Source organism: Acomys russatus, chromosome 21 (assembly GCF_903995435.1).
Source record: "Acomys russatus chromosome 21, mAcoRus1.1, whole genome shotgun sequence".
In the NCBI taxonomy this organism is placed as follows: Eukaryota; Metazoa; Chordata; class Mammalia; order Rodentia; family Muridae; genus Acomys; species Acomys russatus.
Genome location: NC_067157.1, coordinates 54,011,255 through 54,032,189, shown reverse-complemented (window position 1 = coordinate 54,032,189; position 20,935 = coordinate 54,011,255). Strand labels below are relative to the sequence as shown.

General features: G+C 43.4%; 1 protein-coding gene across 3 annotated transcripts in view; it reads left to right on the top strand.

The window, feature by feature from the left end:
- Prkn (parkin RBR E3 ubiquitin protein ligase) overlaps positions 1–20,935 on the top strand; it is a 1,140,959-nt gene that overhangs the window by 357,337 nt on the left and 762,687 nt on the right. For all 3 annotated transcript variants that reach the window (XM_051164341.1, XM_051164340.1, XM_051164339.1), the window contains exon 3: positions 4,680–4,920. In XM_051164341.1, coding sequence (XP_051020298.1) covers positions 4,680–4,920 — 241 coding nt within the window. The remainder of the gene's footprint in view (positions 1–4,679; positions 4,921–20,935) is intronic.

Sequence of the window (20,935 nt, the reverse complement as noted above, 5' to 3'; positions counted from 1 at the left end):
TACCAAGCCCTGAACTATTTGACTCCTAACCAGAAGGCCTTTTTAGAGAAGGGGATGGGTTTTTGTTTTGTCTTGTTTTTAGGTATTCTTTTTTATTTTATTAATTTATTCATATTACATCTCAATGGTTATCCCATCCCTTGTATCCTCCCATTCCTCCCTCCCTCCCATTTCCCCCCTTACTCCCCTCCCCTATGACTGTGACTGAGGGGGACCTCTTCCCCCTGTATATGCTCATAGTGTATCAAGTCTCTTCTTGGTAGCCTGCTATCCTTCCTCTGAGTGCCACCAGGTCTCCCCATCCAGGGGACATGGTCAAATATGAGGCACCAGAGTACGTGTGAAAGTCAGACCCCACTCTCCACTCAACTGTGGAGAATGTCCTGTCCATTGGCTAGATCTGGGTATGGGTTTGAAGTTTACTGCCTGTATTGTCCTTGGCTGGTACCATAGTTTGAGCGGGACCCCTAGGCCCAAATCTGCGTATTATAATGTTCTTCTTGTAGGTTTCTAGGACCCTCTGGATCCTTCTACTTTGCCATTCTCCCATGCTTCTTGGACAGTGGCTACCTGGATGAAAATTGCTTGTTATTCCCCAAAGTCATTCACATTGTCCCAGAGATCCTGTTGGAGGGAGCAGGATAGGTTAAAGAGCCGCTCTGTCTCCAGGTCAACATCCCGGATAGCAGCATCAGACCCAGCTAGATGAATGCGTATCTGTTTTGCTCACACAACAATTGTGCCACTGCCCTTCTTCTTGGGGAAATAAGTTATTATAAACAAAATTTAAAACACGAATGTATTTTTTTCTGCTTATTAGGCAATGTTTTCGTTTTGCTTTTCTTTCAAGAATATTAGTGTGAAGCCGGGCGTGGTGGCGCACGCCTTTAATCCCAGCACTCGGGAGGCAGAGGCAGGCGGATCGCTGTGAGTTCGAGGCCAGCCTGGTCTACAAAGTGAGTCCAGGATGGCCAAGGCTACACAGAGAACCCCTGTCTCGAAAAACCAAAAAAAAAAAAAAAAAAAAAAAAAAAAAGAATATTAGTGTGTTTAGGGGAAATACTGTTTTCACTCTGAGGGACTTTGAAATCATATTGGATCACTGCACTTGCCTTTCTTCCCACCTAAAACCTCCAGCACTGAAACCTGGGGGGGGGGGGCGGGGGTTGAAATACTGCATGAGACACATATTACTGGGGCTTTGGAATGGCTGCACAGCTGAACTTTATCTAGCTTATTGTCTGTGGATTTGGTGATTAGCATGGCTGTGGGCTGTCCTGGCATGACATGCAAGTGTGCCATCTGGCAAAGGGACCTCTAGATCAACAGTGTTTTTTTGTGAGAAAGTTAAGGAATTAAGCAATTACAGATCTCAGAACCATGGATGGAGACGTGGAAATATGTTCTGTAAATACCACTGTAACTATTGAAATCCCTTTACAGACCCTTCCCAGCGTCGGGAAAGTCTGGACATGAGAGGAGAGGGTGACTTATCTCTCTGCTTTCTTCCTCTTTTGCCCCAGAAAATATGCCAGGGCTTCTCTTGCCTCCCAGGAAATCTTCCACAGAGAAGAAGTTAAAAATTTTTTGTTTTAGCTCACAGAGAGCTGAGTTTTTTGCCAGAATTTTCACATTTATCCCTTCTGCATGTTTTGCCTTCTCTATATGTTTTCCATCAGGATCATAGAAGTGGAACAATTAAATATAATTCTGAGGCCATGTTCATATATAAGTTAGGGGCCATGCCTTCCGTTTTCTAGACTGATGCCTGATGGGTATTGGGTTCCCGGCTTTCTGTTTTCAAGACTTACGCACGGCGTGTATTGGGATCTTTATATTTCCCTAAGGCCCCAGAACAGTCTTTGATGTTGATGACATTATTATCAGCCTGAGAACTGAAGCATGGGGGTGGGGGGAAAGCTACTCTGAAATACAGAAGCTAATAAATACACAGGAAGCAAGTCCTTTTATTTCTTCCACATGGGTCTTTCCATGCTGGTCTTCCTTCCACTGTAGGAGCAGGGCTCAGGACTGTTTATATCTGTTCATCCATTTCTTCATCTGCTCAGTATTTTTCCCTTCAGTCAAATCCACATCCCCAAGGTCAAAACACTATGTGAGGCCTTAGATAATACACATGTAAATATGACCAGTTACACTGTAAATGTTTTCTAAATTACCTTTGGACTGCACGTCTCACACACACACACACACACACACACACACACACACACACACACAGACAGACACACACACTATCTAAGCTGTACACTGTGGTCTGTAGATCTTGGCAAGCAAAGAGTTGTGGGACTCAGATGAGAAGGGTTTTGGTTGTGAACAAGGAGAATGGAACAAGCCTGCCTGGACCCTGTGTCTCCTGGGGAAGAAGGCTGTGTGGGACATGGCTGTGCCGGGGGGCTCCTCCTGCTCTGTTCCTCCTTGCAAGACTCCATTCTCCCACATCTGTGCTTCGTTGTCCTCAGGTCTTAGTGCTTGGTTTGCAGGACCCTGGCTACAGGTTGTGAGGTTCCTGGGTTCTGCGTAAGAGCTCATTAGGTGCAGGGCAATGACATGTCTTCTGCTCCAGTGGGAATGGGCAATGGGTACCATCTGCTTTTATTTCTGAGGAGCAAATATGGGACCAATTGCCACAGTTCTGTGCTCTCACGTCTTCACATCCTCAGGGACTGAGGCCCATGCTAGCCTCATCCGAAGGTATCCCTCCACTGCACTTGGGGCAGCACTGGCTTCCTCTGTGGCTAGGCTTGGGGCTACATCACATGTGCAGTTCTGGCCTGAGCTGAAGGAGAGAAAGCTTCCAGAAATGCCCTGTGGTAGAACCTGAACAGCCGGGCCAAAGTGTTTTTAAGCCCTAGTCCCATCACATCTTTATCAGTGATTCAGGGCCATTCACGTGGCTGAACACAAAATGTAGCAGGGGAGGAAGGAGCATAGCGGGTAGCTAAGAGTGTATCACCATGCCCACAAATGGTCCTCCTGTACAGTAAAGGGAACAAAAAGCCCTGGGCAGAGGTCTGGAAAGGAGAAAGGAATAAACACACAGTCACGTGACAGCACGATGCACACACTCAAGGCTCTTCTCAGTTGCAGCCTGGAGCAGGCAGAAACCAGGCAAACAGGCAATAATTACCACGTCATTGTAATAATGATATGGGAGGTGGTGATGGGGGTGTGAGGGCGACGAGGATGAGAAAGGCATTTCTGGTGCCTAGTTGGTCGCTCTGAACACCTTGCTGCATGTAACTAAGCAGGGAGGATGAGCACAATCTTGGTACTGAGCCCTGGTCAGTGTTATAGAGTGGAAGTCAGCACTGCAGTGGGGGTCCTGAGATGCTGTGCAGGCAGGCAGGCCATGCCTTGATAGAAGCAGGGGGATTAGACAGGGGAGGCCTTGGGGACAGGGGATGATGAGAAGGACAGCAGGTAATGACTCTGAGTAGGAACCATTGTGGGCCACCTGGGCCAACTTCGGGGCTAAGTGCCAAGTGAGCCTGTCAGTGTCAGAGAGGCCAGAGCAGGAGGAAAGCAAGAAGGTGGAATGAACGCTTAGATTCAAGGGAGCTTCTGACTGGAGGAGGTAAGCACCTCGCTGCAGTGTGCTTGGCAGTGAAGTGAGGGGTAGAGGTCATGGTTGTCAAAGGGTTTTGATAGTAACAATAAATAGATTGCTTAAAGAAGACACTGGAGAAGGCAGAATGCACTCGGTCTTTTATGTGGTTGCACTGCGCACAGATATATAGTGACCATTCCCACCATGACAGAGGTTAGCGAAGAGCTAATGAACACAGATGTGGGACGGAGAGAGGGAGGGAGGGAGGGAAGGAGAGAGGGAGGGAGGGAGGGAGCCAGAACCCAGCTCTGTCAGAAAAGGCAGAAGAATGCTGTTTCTGTTGCTTATCCTAAACTAGGACTTGACCTAGGGTACTCTAAGTCTTGCCTTAGCAAACATCTGACTTCTAATTTTTATTCTAGATTTTATAGGCTCCTGTTCACAAAGAACAAGATAGGAACAGAGGAGGTTTTATTGTAAATGTTCACTGATCACAATCCCAGACAGGCAGAAGGGCAAACAAACCCTTCACCAGCTTCCCCGTTGGTGCCACAGTCTGAGTGCTAGTAGCAGAAAGGACCGGAAGGAAGGGACACAGCCTGCAGCAAGGACAGACCTTAGGATCCTGTAGAGAAATATCTGTAATTGATAATAACCTCGGTGCTTTTATAAAGCAGAAATGTCTGCCGGCGTTTAAAGTGAATGAGCTAAGGACAAGGCACTTGCCAGGTAAATCAGTCTTAAATGAGAATTACTTGCAGGGCATTTATGAATGTATTAGCATGTGTTTTCCTACTAAGTTTCATAATCTTTTGACATTATATAGTTTTCGGTTTCTATGTTCCACTTCCCCTCAAACATCCACTTCTAGCTTCAGTTCCATGCTGCCTGCCTGTCACATGCAGCTCTGTGAGCCCCCGCACCCCACCCCTCACCCCCCACCCCTCACCCCCGGCAAAGTGTTCCTAAGTCAACCACATGCCCCTCGCCATCCATTCAACACCAGGGCTGCTGTGTTCACATACTCTAGAACCAAGGACAACTTAAGGTCTACCTGCATGTAATGCTTTCTATCTTTTTGTGTTTCTGCCCCTCCTCCCCACCCCAGAGCTGTGACCTGGAACAGCAGAGCATTGTTCACATAGTGCAGAGACCATTGAGCAAAAGTCATGAGGCAAATGAATCCGGAGGGGACAAACCTCGGAGCACCTCCAGGAGCTCCCTAAGGGAGCCCAGAAGCTTGACGCGGGTGGACCTCAGCAACCATCTCCTGCCGGCGGACTCCGTGGGGCTGGCGGTCATTCTGGACACCAACAGCAAAAGTGATCCAGAAGCACCCGGAGGAGCAGGTAGCCACAATGACTCAGCCCAAGGCAACTGAAGTGTTCTGTTTGTTAAGTGGCTCTCCAGAGAGATGGCCACACTCTGGACGTACTTGGTTCATGATATGTTTGGTGCTGGGGCCATCCTCGAGAACACACAGTTGTAGACAGTGAGGGGAGAACATGCAATAGGAAGTACTGTAAAACAGGCAATAAGAGAGCTGACAAAAGGGGCATCATGATGAGTAGGGCGTGGGCAGGAAGTGATGTGCCCCTTAAGGAGCCGGCGTGGTAATGACATATGACAAGCCGTGGTAGGGTTCTGGTCTACAACTAGGAGGAGATATGTCTGTCTCACTCCTGGCCTTTCTTTAATTTATTTTCTTCAGTGTTCTTGACTATATTTTCAATGGTGTAGCAAAGGCTGGAAAAGGCAAAGGAATTTTTGATTTCTCTTCTGTGTTCTTTGGCCCTGGGTCATGATGTGCATATAGTCACTGGTGTGAAAGGTGCCTTCCTTCTCATTTCAAGCATTTTCCTTGGTAAATAAGTGCAGTTGCCTCAGCAAACTTATCTAGAGGCAAGTGCTCAGGACTGGTTATGACTAGTGCATGGGGAGCTGTCCCTCGCAGTTGTGGAGGCTGGGCAACCCACGATGGGTGTCCTAGGAGGCTAGGAGTCTGGAAAGGCCTGACTTCTGTTCCTAAGACGGCGTCTTGTTGGTGCCTTTCACAGAGGAGATGAAGGCCACCCCTTCACGTTGCAGAAGGGATTCAAGGCCTAAGAAAACAAATAGCAGGCCCGCTGTCTCTTTAAACAGTGGCTCAAAGTAATCAGCCCAGAAACATATTTTGAGGTCCGTGTTATATGGGCGCCTACACACTCCAGGTGAAAAATTCTCTTGTTTGACTGTAGTGATCAATCATCAATTCATTTTTGGGAGGAGGGGGCTTTGAGACAGGGTTTTTCTGTGTAGCCTTGGCTGTTCTGGACTCTCTTTGTAGACCAGGCTGGCCTTGAACTTAGAGAATCCACCTGCCTCAGCCTCCATGAGTGTGGGATTACAGACGTGCGATGAATTCCTTTTTATGACATTAATCCTACTCCGGAGGTCCGGGAGATACCATCTCTTAACATCATATTTGTTGTTAGATTTAGAGGGGGTACAGAGTCAAACCCCAATTGTTTTGTTACCCTGATGATATTAATATATATCCTTAGGCTTTTGTTATCTAATATGAATATGTAATGGTAGAACATTAGTGATTTTGGCTGTGGCTATAGAAAAAAACAACAATTGACTCTCAAGAGAAGTTTATTTCTTCTCCCCAAAAGACACAGATAGGTCTGGGCTAGCATGGCTTTCTCAGCACCAGAGATCCTGAGGCCAGAAAGGTGGACGTTCAAAATAATAGAAAATGCCTCTTGTTAAAATTAATAAATAACTATTTAGTTGATTTTTAAGACCATAAATAATCTTATAGTGAAAGGAATGAAAAACAAAAAGAGACAGTTCATAGCTGTAGTTACATAGAAAGATGGGTCACCCAGAAGTGAGGCTTACAGATCTTAATGACGACAAATAAATGTGAATTCGTCTCAAAAAGGAAAGAATAACCAGGACAAAGAGGACAAAGAGGTCCTCAGTTAAGAGGCTGGCTAATTGAGAACACCACCGGGATGGCTCCCAAGAGAAGCAAGAGACAGGGAGAGTGGAGCAGAGGTCAAGAGGAGTGCCCTGAGCTTACAACTCAGCCTGCCCCCAAGAACCATGTTGCTCAAAACAGCCTCCTAAGCCAGCAGGAGCTTATCTGCCCTCAGCGTCCATGTTGTCCATTTACCACAGCAGAAATGGATCCAAGGCCATTAAGTACAAGCAGTCAGCACTGGTGTGAATTACGATGCTGACCAGTGTGGTGGCGATGCAAACAAGGTGCAACGTGGACTGTAGCTCATGCAACTTAGTAGAAAAAGTGTAGTGAGAAACCAGTGCTGTGATATGCTCCCTCTGACCAGCAATCAAGAAGAGTAAGCTGGAATCCTAACCCTGACCCTGAGGTTAGCCCCGGCAGGATGACGTGATGGTTAAGATGTAGGTTGTTATGTATAACCTCTGGATGTCAGTCTGCTGGAGCCACTACAGAGTGATCCTATAGCTTCATGGAAGCAAGAGAACTTTAAGACGTGCATCTTCTGTGACACTTATGCACATGATTCTAACAGTAATTTGTGAGGCTATGAAAATAGAAAGAATAGCTGACACTGAACACGGTGTTGAACACCTATGATGACTCCATAGTTAAACAAATGATCTGAATGTGCCATGTTAGCAAATCTACAAATCACAGAACTAAGTTTTTTTTTAATTTGTTAATTGCCAATGGATGTTTAGGGAAATATGGATTATTCAAAAATCAAAACATAAAAACAAAAACTATATGTCTTGTTCGTCGAGATGATGATACATGTTTTGTGCAAAGCGGATATGGTTGAGAGTTAAGCATAGCATTAAAATAGTTTATTTTTCCTGCTTTCAAGATTCTCATTATATATCAGTATATCAACCAACTAGTTCCATAATGTGATGTTCAAACTTTCTTCTTACATTTGTTTTTAGCAAAACTCAACCTTTATAATTCATTTTCTCAAGAACAAGAGCAGAACAATCCTGTTTGTGTGCACTAAGTACTGTGTTCAGTTTACTGCTGTCTCTGAGTTTACTGTCTTACCACTGAGGTTTACCTCTGGGGTCATAGGAAAATGGATGGATTGCCAGCTCAGGGTTGGCGTAGGGCCTGGCTTTTCAATCAAGAAATCAAAGAAAGCAAGCCAAGTTGAAAATCAAGAAATGGGATTGAGTCACCATAGCTATGATGTGAAAACAGGTGAGCAGCATCCTCAGACCAGACTTCAGGGTTCCGGTGTAAGCTCCACCTGTGAGCAGAGGTCTTGTTGCAGCAGGGAGCAAGGGCGTACATATCAATCAGCCTTGCTCACACTGCGGCCTGGCTCTCAGGCCTGGATCTGTGACATCTTGGAGAATCTTACTTTTCCAGGGCCAGCTCTGTCTCTATCATGAGATGACAGCTCCCCCTTAGTTGGCAAGGAGGGGTAGGGAGCCCATGGTTCCCTTCATGGGATAACTGTCTCTACTGAGGGACCAGCAGCACAGAGGGCAAATGGCCTATAGGCTGTGCTGGTTCTAGAACACAAGGAGCATGGCTCTGTTCTCCTGGTGTGGACCATGACATGGGAATGCCAGCAGCTCACTAACTTGCTGGTTGTGTCCCTCCATTACTCTTACTTTGTCTTCATACCCGAAGGAGAGGATTAACAGCTTGCCCAGGCCAACCCTATGTGAGGATCAGGTGGTCTGAGTCAGGTGAATTCAGGGTGGAGTAGGAGTCCTGTCCACCATTGTAAGGCAGTAAAATAACAGATGCAAATTGAAGGCTGAGACACTAAACTTTGGCCCTGCTTTACAGTCACGCTGTGCGCGTGTGGACCAACAGGAAGAGCCAGTGTTTCTTTCCTTTCTTCTCTATTCCAGAAAAAGCAATCTAACTCTTCCTTACAGAAGTGTCTGCAATCTGAGGATGTGCCTTTCAGGTATCTGTAGGCAGGAAAAGGTATCTCTAATCAATAAGAGAGGTCATATAATGACCTACATAAAACTACTTACACTATTTGTACCATGGGACTCGTCAGTGTTTCTGTGAAGTCACATGGGACCCAAAGAACAGTGGAGACAAATTTTGACTGAGACGGCCTTGTGCACACAGCTCTAAAACAAGCAGAGTTTAAAAGCCCGTGATACATCCCTCCGCGCCCAACACCTCTGTCACATACCCTGTAACAGTGTTGTATCAGAAACTCCATCATGCCTAATGTGACTCAGATATGCCACTTTCCCAAGAACACCCACCTAGCACTGGCTGTTTTCCTCCAGTGGTGTCACACTAGACCTGCTGCAGGACACCCTGACCCATGAAAAAGCTCAGATTCCTTTTTGCTTTAGAATTTTCTCATAATCAGTGTCTTGTGGGTGGGGTGCTTCCATGTTCCTTCACAGCCCGCAAATCCCACAAAGCACTTCTCTGTCTCTTCGTATAAACCCATTTCTTTGGGGGACATTATTTCTGTTTTTATTTTACATTTACAGTACTTGATGGTCTAAGACATTAAGGCTGATAACAAGTCAGAGGACTGAAGTGAGCCGTGGGAGCAGTGGTTCTCCCGCTTGGGCTTGCCAGTGTCACCTGCAGGCTCCTGAAAGCACAGGATGCTGAGCCTCACCCGCCTCCCCCACCATCCCCCTCGTAGCCTGGGGCAGAGACTGAGAAAGTGTCCTGTGACAGGGCCCTGAATAATGCTAATATTGTAGTTCAGGAACGGAATTGAGTAGCACTGCCCTAGACAGTAAAAAATAGTATTGTTCAAAATATGCTTAGTGAATACAATGTATCATTTTACAGACTTGGAATGTGAGCATAGAATGAGCTATTTTTGGCCTTGGAGTTCTTTTACATGAATTAAGTTTACATGTTGTTTGTGTTTACTGAGTGAGGCACCATCCACCACCTCCTGGCAATAAAACAAAGCTACAGGCGCTGGAAAAGGAGGAGTCACTGCTAAGGTTACCATGCAACTAATGATGTAAACACACAGCCACTAAATCCCTACCCTGTGCCAGGCACAGGTCTGGGCACTGGAATATAGCAGGAAAATAAACAAAAGAAAGCCTCCCCACATGGAGCTTGTTCGAGTGAAAGACAATCAGCTGGGCGTGATGGTGTACACTTGGAATCCCAGCACTCAGGAGGCAGAGGCAGGGAGATTTCTGTGAGTTTGAGGCCAGCCTGGTCTACAGTGTGAGTTCAGAACAGCCAAGGCTACACAGAGAAGCCCTGTCTTGAAAAATAAAAGCAGAAAATAATAAAATATATTAATATAATAAAAAGGGGCTCAGGGGTCCTTCTTAGATACACCCACATTTGGGGTGAGCATGAAGGGGGTGCATCATTTCTGACAGCTCAGGCAAAAAACACTGAGAGGAACCTGAAACAGATCAACATTTAAAAAGCCAGCAGGACACTATGAGATTCTGGCAGGAAGTGTAGCTGAGTGGGGCAAGGTCTCACAAGGCCTCCCAATCCTGGGATTTACCCTCAAGAGAAGAGAGCCACTTGAGGGTCCTGGAGTCATGGAGAGCAAGCTTGGTTTAAGGAGGCTCACCCGGCAGGACATGGAGAGAAAGCAGGAGACCAGGGCAAAAGCAACATGACTGTCGGTTTGCAAGTCATAGATATGCCCAGTACCGTGTCCTCTGGAATTGGTGTGATCAAAACCAGGCAGACCTATGGATGTCCCCTGCACATCTGCCTGTACACCAAGCCCTCTTCTGTGTATTCCCCTGCTAGACTGACCATTACCTGCTCAACACAGGCCATGCACGTGTGTTCACTACAAGTGCAGAGACAACATGATACCTACTACTTGAGCAACTGAGAAGTGTTGGCCAAGGACCACCCACTTCAACTTGTGTTGAGTCAGAGGGATGAAGTAACTATTCTATTCCATCTAAACATTTCCCTTGTGAAGTAGGCTTAATCTGATTTTGGGGCCTCATAAAAGTCAGGCCTATTGTTAATTGCAGTCAGACAGTTAAATTTGAAAGATCAACTTTATTTCATATGGTTTTCCATTTTCTGATTAATTATTTTTAAATATTAAATCCGTGACTGGTAGATGCTCATTGGGCAAAGTGCTTGGCCCCAAGCATGTCTATCTGAGTTGGGTCCCTAGGACCCACCTAGTAAAAGGAGAGAACAGATTCTTGCAAATTATCCTCTGACCTACACACATGTGCACACACACACATGCACACACACACACACACACACACACACACACACACACACAAGATGGGTGAAGTGGAAATATAAATAAATCTTAGAAAAGTAAAACCTTTGTTAATTAGTTTTGTTCAGCAGTTTGAAGCTCACTAGTAAATTTGTCTGTAAAATTACCGTATTATGTAATGATCGCTCTCCAGGCTGGGTAGAGACTTCTCTATATAAGCCCATTTTATGGTCTGAGAGTTTTGTGTATGAATTTATGTTCTAATCAGCCCCATTTCCCCATTCCCTGCCCTACAACTCCTTAGCTATCTCCCCAGCCACTCTTCCCTCCCAACGTCATGTGCTCCTTCTTAGTTAAAAAGCCTGCCAGTCTGCTTAGCCCTGCCCATGTGTACATGGATGCAGGGCCATCTCTTAAAGCATAGGCAACTTCCTAGGGCATCTTTCTCTGAAGAACACTGACTCCTCCTCCCATGGCAGCCACAAGTTGGCAATAGCTCCTTAACCAGAGTGGGACTTCAGAGCCCCTCTACCAGAGAGGCTGGGATGCTGGCTGGCTTGATCTTGTGCAGGCAACCCAACAGCTGCGAGATCACGTATGCAGTAACACACACGACATCTGTTTCATGACAGCTGTCTGCTCCTTCTGGCTCTTAAAAATGTTTCTGCCCACTCTTATATAATGATCTTTAAAGCCACAGTGGGAAAAAATATTATATATACTTCCATTTAAATCTCAGCACCCCACAGAAGAGTCTGTTTTTGATGAAACACTATAGGCTAGGATACATTATTGAACTTTAACTTATAAACATTAAAATAGAAGATATATATTATATATATGCAAAATAAATTTAACTCAATAGTACTTGAAGGTTTGTACTCTGGACCCACACCATGGATTCACCACAGTTATTAGGAAGCCCTTCTTATCAACAACCATTCTGCAGTCTCAGATGTGGTACAAGATGAAAATGATTCTGGGACCACAGATTAGCTCATACCTGCCAAATACAAATCAGTCACAGAGGCCTGCTAATGAAATAAAGTGATAGGCTTCAGATATAATTTTCATTTTATTCCCAAATCAAATCTCAAGTACTTGAAAAGTGTCTTTTGCATGTTAATGATTTTAAGACAGAGGGTGTGAATTTCTTGGTGGTTTTGGACAGCTCAAAGGAGATCCTCTTGCATGAGCTGTCTACAAAATGTTAAAACTTGGACAGTCATGCTAGAGCAAGTTAGAGTTGATATCGCATCAGATTATTAAAAACACATTAGGATTCAGGCAGGGTTGAATTTTTCTTTCATCACAAAAACCCCTTCTAGGATATTATTTTCCAGTATAGAAATAAAAATGTAAAGAGGTTGTGGGACATGTCGAAGACATTGCTTGGATGGCATTTGGGGAACCACAGGATACAGGAAGGAAAACAGCTCTGTGCTCTTTCCCAAGAAGCCTGCACAGGATGCTAAAAGCAGAATTACTCTCCCCTTGCTCTTTCTGGTCCCCTCTGTGCACTGTCATGTAATTACCTGTAACATTTCTGTTTGCCCTTCTGAGGGTTCACTCATCAAATGCAAGTAGGTCAAGTACATTTTACACTTCCACTGCCTGGCACATGCTTGGTGATGGCTATTTGTCAAGCCGTCAAAAGTGTCTTGTTTTCCCATGTAAAATGCGACCCTTGCAGCTCTCCAACTCTTGTTTTCTCACATTTGTCGGGAAAAAGTCGGTGAATAATTGCATATGGCGAGCAGGCTACAGTGTGCCCTGGGCTATGGAAACTATACTCAACGGCCCTTGCCCCAAGGAAGCTGGGATATCCTGAAAGGAGGATGAGACAGGACCAGCCACCCACAGACTGCCAAAGACAGAAAGGAGATTGTGTCTGCCCTTTTTTCTTTTATGATTTTACTATACTCCTTTCTTTCTTTATTCCTTCTTTTTTCCTTCCTTCCTATCGTTGCTTTTGAAATAGATGATCATTGTGTAAACCAGGTTGTCATCGGATGTGTAGTTCTCCTGTTAGGGTCCCGAGTCCTGGGATTACAGGTATGTATCATCACACTCTGCTCTCTCAGTTTTCAGTTTAGCTAGCTAATATATAATAAACCCACTGACAGGTATAGGGGGTGATAAGAGGAACCAGGTTCCCAGAGAGATTACTATTCATTATAAAACATACTTTATGAGTAGAAATATAGTTTGCATAATAAATCAAGATAATAGATTGATTTAATATAGCTTTAAACAGAAGAAAAAAGGGAAATATTTTAGGTCATAAAACCCTTTTCCTAAAAATAATTTTTTTTTTCTAAGTGGGTGTGACAAACATCTTCAAGGATTCATTGTGTCTAATTCCTATTGTACTTATGGTCAGTGAAATTTAAAAATAATATCCAATTTCACAATAACTATTTCACAGGATTAATACATGTTAGGTTCTTTGTAATATAAAAATGGTTCTTGTTACTGCAATCCCCAGACATCCAGTTTACAAATCTACTATGAAAAAAGAAGACAATAGATAGTGGAAAATTTTCCCAGGATCCTGTATTAGCAGAGTTAATATCATAAAATGGCTGTTCTACCAAATGATGTCTACAGATTCAGTGTGATATCCAGCAAGATTTTGATGTCCTGCTCCCCAGATCTGGAAAGAAACAGCCAAAGAAATCCTGAGGAATCCGGACATAGCTGGAGGTATCATAGTGCCTGACCATAGTGAGAAGCCTGGTGTTAGCATAGACACAGTTACACCAATGGCGGAGAGCAGATGGCCAGAAATAAGCAGACAGGCTATGGACGCCTAACAAGTGACGAAGCAGACAACAAGGCAGCCTGTGTAACAAGCAGTTCTGAAAAACCTGGATCCACATCTGCAGGAAAATGAAATTAGACCTCTAGCGTTCATCTCCTACAAACAGTCAGCTTGTGAAACAAAGCCCTTTATTTACAACTTGAAATGCTGCAGCAGCTAGAGGGAAACAGGGACTCCTCCTCGCTACTTTGGGATGGGCGGCAGTGTTCTGAAGAGAGCAGCACTAGCATGGGGCCAGCCCCAGCTATCAACAAATGGGACCACATGATGCTGGGAGTTTTTCTGCGTAGAAAAGGGAAACTACAAGAGGAACAAATCACCCACAGGACAGAGGACACCTTCACCAGGTGTATGTGAGGCAAGGGGCTAATATACAGAATTTACAAAGAACTGCAATTCTAAACATCAAGGGAATAAAATTGCCAGTGAGCAAATGAGCTAACAATATTGACAGTCTTCAAAGGAAGAAACACAAATGGCCAATAACCATATATTAAAATGTGCAACATTCCTAGTGACCAAGAAATGTAAATTAAAACTACTGTGTGCTTCTACCTCATGCCAGCCAGAATGGCTGTCATCAAGAAGTCTGATGACAAGTGTTGCGGAGGATGTGCGGAGTCCTTCACTGCTGGTGGGAGAGCAAATTAAAAGGGACATTGTGAGAAGCAATGGCCTTTAAAAAGTTAAACCTATGGGGCTGGAGAGATGGCTCAGTGGTTAAGAGTGCTGCCTGCTCTTCCAGAGGTCCTGAGTTCAATTCCCAGCAACTACATGGTGGCTTACAACCATCTGTAATGTGATCTGATGCCCTCTTCTGAGGTAAAGTATTCATATGCAATAAACAAATAAACCTACACTATGACCCAGACATTCCATTCCTGGTCATGTACCCAAGAACTCTAGATCTCACCGAATAGATCTGTGTATGTGTGTGTTTATTGCTGATGTATTTATTGTAGCGAGCAATGAAAGCAGCCTGGAAGCCCATCAGCAGGTGGATGGATGAGGAAAACGTGGTGCATGTACAAAATGAAACGTTATTCAGCTGTAAAGGAAGTTGAAATCAGGAAACGCTCAGGGAACCAGAGGAACCAGGAAAGTGTACTACTAATCGAGGTTGTCCAGACTCAGGAAAATAAAACTAGTTTGTTCTCAGGCAGGTGCCGGCCTGTAATGAGTGCGTGAGTGTATCTGGGTGAGTGTCAGTGAGTACAGTGAAGGGACACAGCAGTCATGAAAGGGGATACAAAGTTATTTTGTTTTCTAGTTTCAATTCTGTCAGTGTTTTTGTTTGTTTGTTTGTTTGTTTGTTTGTTTTCTATTTTAAGCTTTCAGTTTAAAAGATGCACAGCCACAGGTGAAAACTGAGGAAGTGGGTTGTGCTCATATCGGTTGAAGCAGAGAGGTAGTTAACAGAGCAGAGAGCAGAAGGCTGGCCGGTGGGTGCCATGCTGCAGTTTGAAAGAAGGATAAGCTGCTGCTTGTCTGACACAGCAGGGTGGCTGCATTTAATAATGCAGTGCAGGTCTCAGAACAGAGGGAGAATTCTGATTGCTTTGATCACAAAGAAATAGTTGAACTATAATGTAGTAGCTATAATGATTGCCCCGGGCTCTGATCACTTCTCCATATATGCATGAGTCAAAACATCACCTGCGTGTATGTGTGTGTGTGTGTGTGTGTGTGTGTGTATGTGTGTGTGTGTTCACTTTCAATCAGAATAAAATGGGACACAGCAGCCAAGGTAATGAGATGGACACCCACGGCTGGCTTTGTTTCTTTGGTTTTGGTGCAGTAAAAGGAGCCCAGGCCCTTGCCATTCCAAGCCCAAGCTTTGGAGTGCAGCACACTGCGTGGGCTCTGGACATACAGGGGAGAACTGGGATCCACCCGGAGCAGTGGAAGAACTCACTGGATACATTGTTGTCCCAAGAATTGAGAGTATTGTCTTCCTTCTGTGTGGACCAGCTCTGAGTGCCTCAGTCGTAGTGAGCAATACTGACTGCCGTAACTTTCAGTCCATCTATCCGCCTCCTCCTCTTCTGTCAAAACCAGGACAGATAAAGTGAGCTGGTCCACACAAGCTTCTGTACTCGCCTGTTGGATGGGAGAGAGTTGTTCCTGTTGGCGCCACTTGGCTTTCTGTGATTGGCTGTTAGAGAAGTGGACATTGCAATGCAGGAAAGGGTAGGTAGTTATCAGTACCGGCCTGTGGAGTGGACTGTGATGCTTGCCGGAAGCCTGGGCATGCTTTGATTCTCCCAACACTGCTTTAGAAAAGTCATATTGTAATTAAAAGGAAAAAGGAAGCCTTGCCCCCCTGGGCTAACGGAGCCCCAGTTTGACTGTGAGCTCTGTTAATGAGAAACCTCTGCGAAGATGGCAGGGACATTGAGCTCCTGCAGGCCTAATGACCAGGGAAGTAAGGCATTTGCATTTTCACTTTGTGAACCCTGAAATCTTTCAGAGGACACTATACACGTGCCAAGATGTTACAATTTGCATTTGACAAGACCAGGAGCCCAGGAGGAATATTTACAGCTGGAGAATTCATCCGGGATGTCTGCTGAGTGTCCTAATTAATGCCAGTGTGCCAAAAACACAGGCAGGCTGCTGGACTCTGTTCTCCTGGTATGGCTAAAAGGAAGGGAAGGAAAATACAAGCTAAGAAGTAGAGGTTAACAGCCTATAATAAATGGTTTCAAACTTTCTCAATTCATCCTGAACAAACACTGTCACCTATTTTGTGAAACTTTTATTGAAAATATTATTTAGCGTAACCTGTAGGTTCCGAATTTTTTTTTTTTTATCTAATTTAGGAATTTGTGCACTACTTATGTAATAGGATGAGATTAGTATACTGTCCGTCTTATAACAGAAAATTAAATTGTTCTGACAGGAAACAGACTTTTTCAGTGTTTTTAGAACCCTCTCTATGCATCAACAATCATTAGTTTTCTAGACAAAGCTTCTGGAGTCATAAGATCTTAAAGCTTGTCCGGGACCCCTGAGGACCGGATCTCACAGGGGCCTTTGGTATTAGACACGCGATACTGTTACTATGCTCCAACTCCACACACTCGCTGTTCTGCCTTTACTGTGCACGCTTAAACTAGAACTCTCTGCCCATTCCTGGCCTCACAATATTCCATGAAAAGGAAATCAAAAGACTAGAGATGGCCCAGTGGTATAGAGACATTGTCACTCTTGCAGGGGGCTCAGTCTCAGTTCTCAGCACCAACATAGTGGCAAACAGTGGTCTGTAACTCCAGTTCCGAAGGATCCAGTGCCATCATGGCAGTTCCTGAAGGCCCATTAGCTGGCAACCAAAGCCCATGTGCAAGCCTGCAGGGAAAATCTCCAATTCCAAGCATAACATATGTGAACAGTGTATTGAAAACTGAATACACGAGAACTGAAAAAGGTGCCTTCTTCTGTAGATGACTCCATGGATCTTTACTGGAGTGTAAAAGGATCCATCCTTAAATGGCATTAAAAGAAGGTGTGCTTGCACCTGCCCACTGTAATGTTGATCAAAGTTGAACAGTTTTCACTGAGCCATGGACTACAGCAGGGCAGGCCCAGGTGAGCGTGAGCTGCCAGTCTTCACAGGTTGCTGCTTTTTTCACGCAATATCTTCGTTGGCACCAAAAGACGTAAAGCCATAAAGTTGTGATACCTGAGCATGGCAGAAAGGTTATGACTTGTTCCCTGTTGTAATGACTCCTTGTGCCTCTTAACATGAAGACTGGAAATTCTACCAAAGGGCTGCGAAGCCACCACTACAAATTAATTGAATAATTTGATACTTATTTATTGTATTAAATTCTCTAGAGTGACACCACTGAACTTTTGGTGATATCTCATGATTAATAAATGAGTGAACCCTTGGGAAACCATGAGCCACGATGGAACAGAACTTGCCTTCTGGGCCATATGGCAAATAATTATTTATGTTTGTGTGAGGAGAGGGATTGCTCTTTTATCTAATTTAGAGTGTTCGTGTTTACTATACACGTCACAACCCTGGACACCAGAGTAGCCACTGGGGTCCCAGAAGCCTGGTCAAGAACATGCCCCTGGAAGCAGAGCTAGCCCCTTCCGCTGGTGTCTCCGCCATCTGTTTCTAACACGCACTCAGTCATTAGTAACTGCGTAATACATTGCTGTAGCATTTTCCAGTGTTAATGCAGAGTCCAATTCTCTTGTCCAAGACAAACAGATGTCTTAATCATTTCAGTCAACATAAAAAGGTATCCTGAGTTCAAAATTCTTTACTCAGATAATTAAAAGTCATCTCTAAACTCCCCGTCTCGCAAATAAATACACAAAAATTGTGCCACATCTTCTGAAGTGCCTTGTTAAATGATGCTACCTTCCTAAGCAGAATATTTAAAAATTACATTTCTACTTTGACCTACACATTGAAGTGAAATTTATGACTCGCCTAAAAAAAAGTTCTCCATTCTTCCCTGCTCCTCGAACACTCACATCATTTCCATGTGCCCTTCACTTTCCCATACTTCAAAGGCATAGGGAGTTACTTTAAAATTCTGGGCTCTCACAAGAGGAAATTCAATTTCTACTTTTGACTCAGTCATTAAATTCCTTAGAATTTTCTTGTAGTATTCATCATTAATATGCACACAAAGAGTTTTCAGGAAGCCAACCACCATTTTATTGCCGTGTAGTCAGCCATAATTGCTGGCTTTTCTAGTCCAATCAGTTTCTCCATATTCTGTTCATGAAGAACTAAGATTATTTCTCCAAGCATAGACTCTAAGTGATTTAGGGCAATCCATATTGTAGTCTCTTAATACCATTTTCCCTAGGAGGTACCAGGACCGTAATAGCCTGAGTCCAGTCCTGAGATGTACATGATGGACTGTGGACATTTGTAGAGATTATCAAAGACTCACGCCAAACCAGATAGACACCTATGATAACAAACATTTGATAAACCACATATGGGATAAAAAGTAAAAGCATACTTTACTAAATTGTAAAAATTCATAATTTGGCCAAGATGAAAAGTACATAAAAATAACATACCCACTAAAACGTCATTCAGAAAATATGGCCATTAAAATGAAATCAATAACCATTGACTGGCTTTTCCTTTGAGCATTTTTTTTCCTTTTACCTAGTACTTGAATCTTTGCATTATTGGGCTTTTGTTTGTTTGTTTGCTTGCTTGCTTGCTTTTTCATTGATTTCAGCCCTGGTTTTGGTCATTGTCTTCTGTCTACATTTTTGGCTTGTTTATTCATGCTTTCCCAAGGCTTGCAGTTGTATGATTAAGTTGTTAATTGAGGCCTCATGATTTTTGGTGTAGGCACATAATCCTGTAAATATCTCTCTTAGGACTGCCTTCATTGTATCCATAGATTTTGCTATATCATGCCTTTACATTTGCTTCTAAGAATCTTTAAATTTCCTTCCTGATTGATTCTTGGCATGATTTTTATTCATTAGTGTGCCCTTTAGTCTCCATGAGTTTGTCTACTTTCTGTAGTTTCTATTGCTGTTGATATCCAACTTTGTTCTATTGTGGTCAGATAGAATACAGGATATAATTTCAGTTTTCCTATAATTAATGATACTTGCTTCATTTTGTTCCAAATATGTGCTGGATTTTACACAAGCTGCTAAAAAAAAGGGGAGGGGTTATTCTTTAGTGTTTCAGTTCTGTACGTATGTGTTAGGTCTATTTGATTATTTTATTTCATTTAATTCTAGAATTTCTCTGTTTAGATTTTTTTTATAGATCACCTACTGATGAGAGTGGGGTACTAAAATCACTGACTGTGGCAGTATTTGTGTCAATCTATGGGTTTATAGCTAAAATTGATTCTTTTATGTAAATGAATAACACTGCTGCATATATACTTAGGATTATAATATCTTATTGGCTGGTTTTCCATGTATTAAGCATGAAGTATCCATCTTTATCTATTCTGACTAATTGAGTTTGAAGTTTTATATGCTTGTTTTCTATTTGCATTTCTTTAAAATACTGTTTTCCATCTTTTTACTCTAAAGTTGTGTCTTTTGTTGATCATGAGACATGTTTCTTAGAAGCAGGAGATATATGGATCTTGTTTTTTAATCTATCCTGTTAGTCTGTGTCTCTTACTATGGAATTGAGAATACTGATGAGAATTATTATTGAAAGATATGTATTAATTTCTGATGTTTTGTTGATTTTTCTGATACTTATTTTCAGAGTTCTTTTGATTACCTGTTCTGACATTGTTTATTTGTTTCCTCTTAGGTGTATTGAAGAGAAGCCTTTAGACTAAAGTATTTATTCTGGTATTCACTATAGAGCTGTTTTACTAGTCATAAATTTTTTTATTGTGTTTCTTATTTATCCTTCAACTTACATATATATTTTTTGCTAAGTATAAATTAAAATAAATACTTTTTCTGGGTATAATAGAGTTGACAATTGTAGGTCATTCAGGACTTTAACATTTCTTTCATTTTTGTGTTGAGATTTCTTTCTTTCTTTTTCATTATTTTGTTCAAGTCACCTTTCTTCTTTCAACAGAGATATTAGCAATTATCAGGAGGGGGCTAGTTCATGGCAGAGTTGGGATGACACCTTCCATTTTGTCTGTTATTTTGGACTTCAGCCTCTCTCCGAGTCTTCTGCTTGTCAGGTACAGGTCGTGATACTTTTAATGGCATGGTCATAGAACTTGGAAATGTTTTCCCTTGAACATGTGGATTAATCCTAGTCTCAAGGTCCGAGAGGCAGCTTTAGGGTTTTACTTGGGAAACTGGCAGATCCCTAGGTGTCTGGGCTACCTGTGGTGTCTGTGGTAAAGGGGGCTGGGAGCTGGTGAGTCTCCAAAGGAGGGGGATATGTTGGAAGTGGAATGAAAGTCCCTGAAAATCAGCCATAGGACTTGGGCTGCCTGAATGGTGGGGGATCGGGAAGGTTGGCAAAAAACAGCTAACCCAGGTCCCTGTACACTTGGGTAGGCTTCAGAGTCCATGCATGTGTGGAACAGACTGGTATCAGCCCAGTCCACAGGAGAAGAGGAAGGAGTGGAGGAGGTGACTCTCTCTGACAACAGTTGTAGGACTTAAGTGTTTCACCCAGTACTTATGGCACATGCCTCTGTATAGAATAATTTTAAAACTCCATATAATAACTCTGCAATGACTCAAAAATTAGAAAAATCAAGTGCTCAAGCATTAACACATTCTGGCAAAAGTTATACATGGATGAGCACGATAATGAGAGTGATGAGACACATGGTAAAGGAGACCAGGCCGACGCTATGCTAAGTCTGAGGACACCAAACAGTATGATACGCTGTTGAATGTGGTTGATGGTTATTC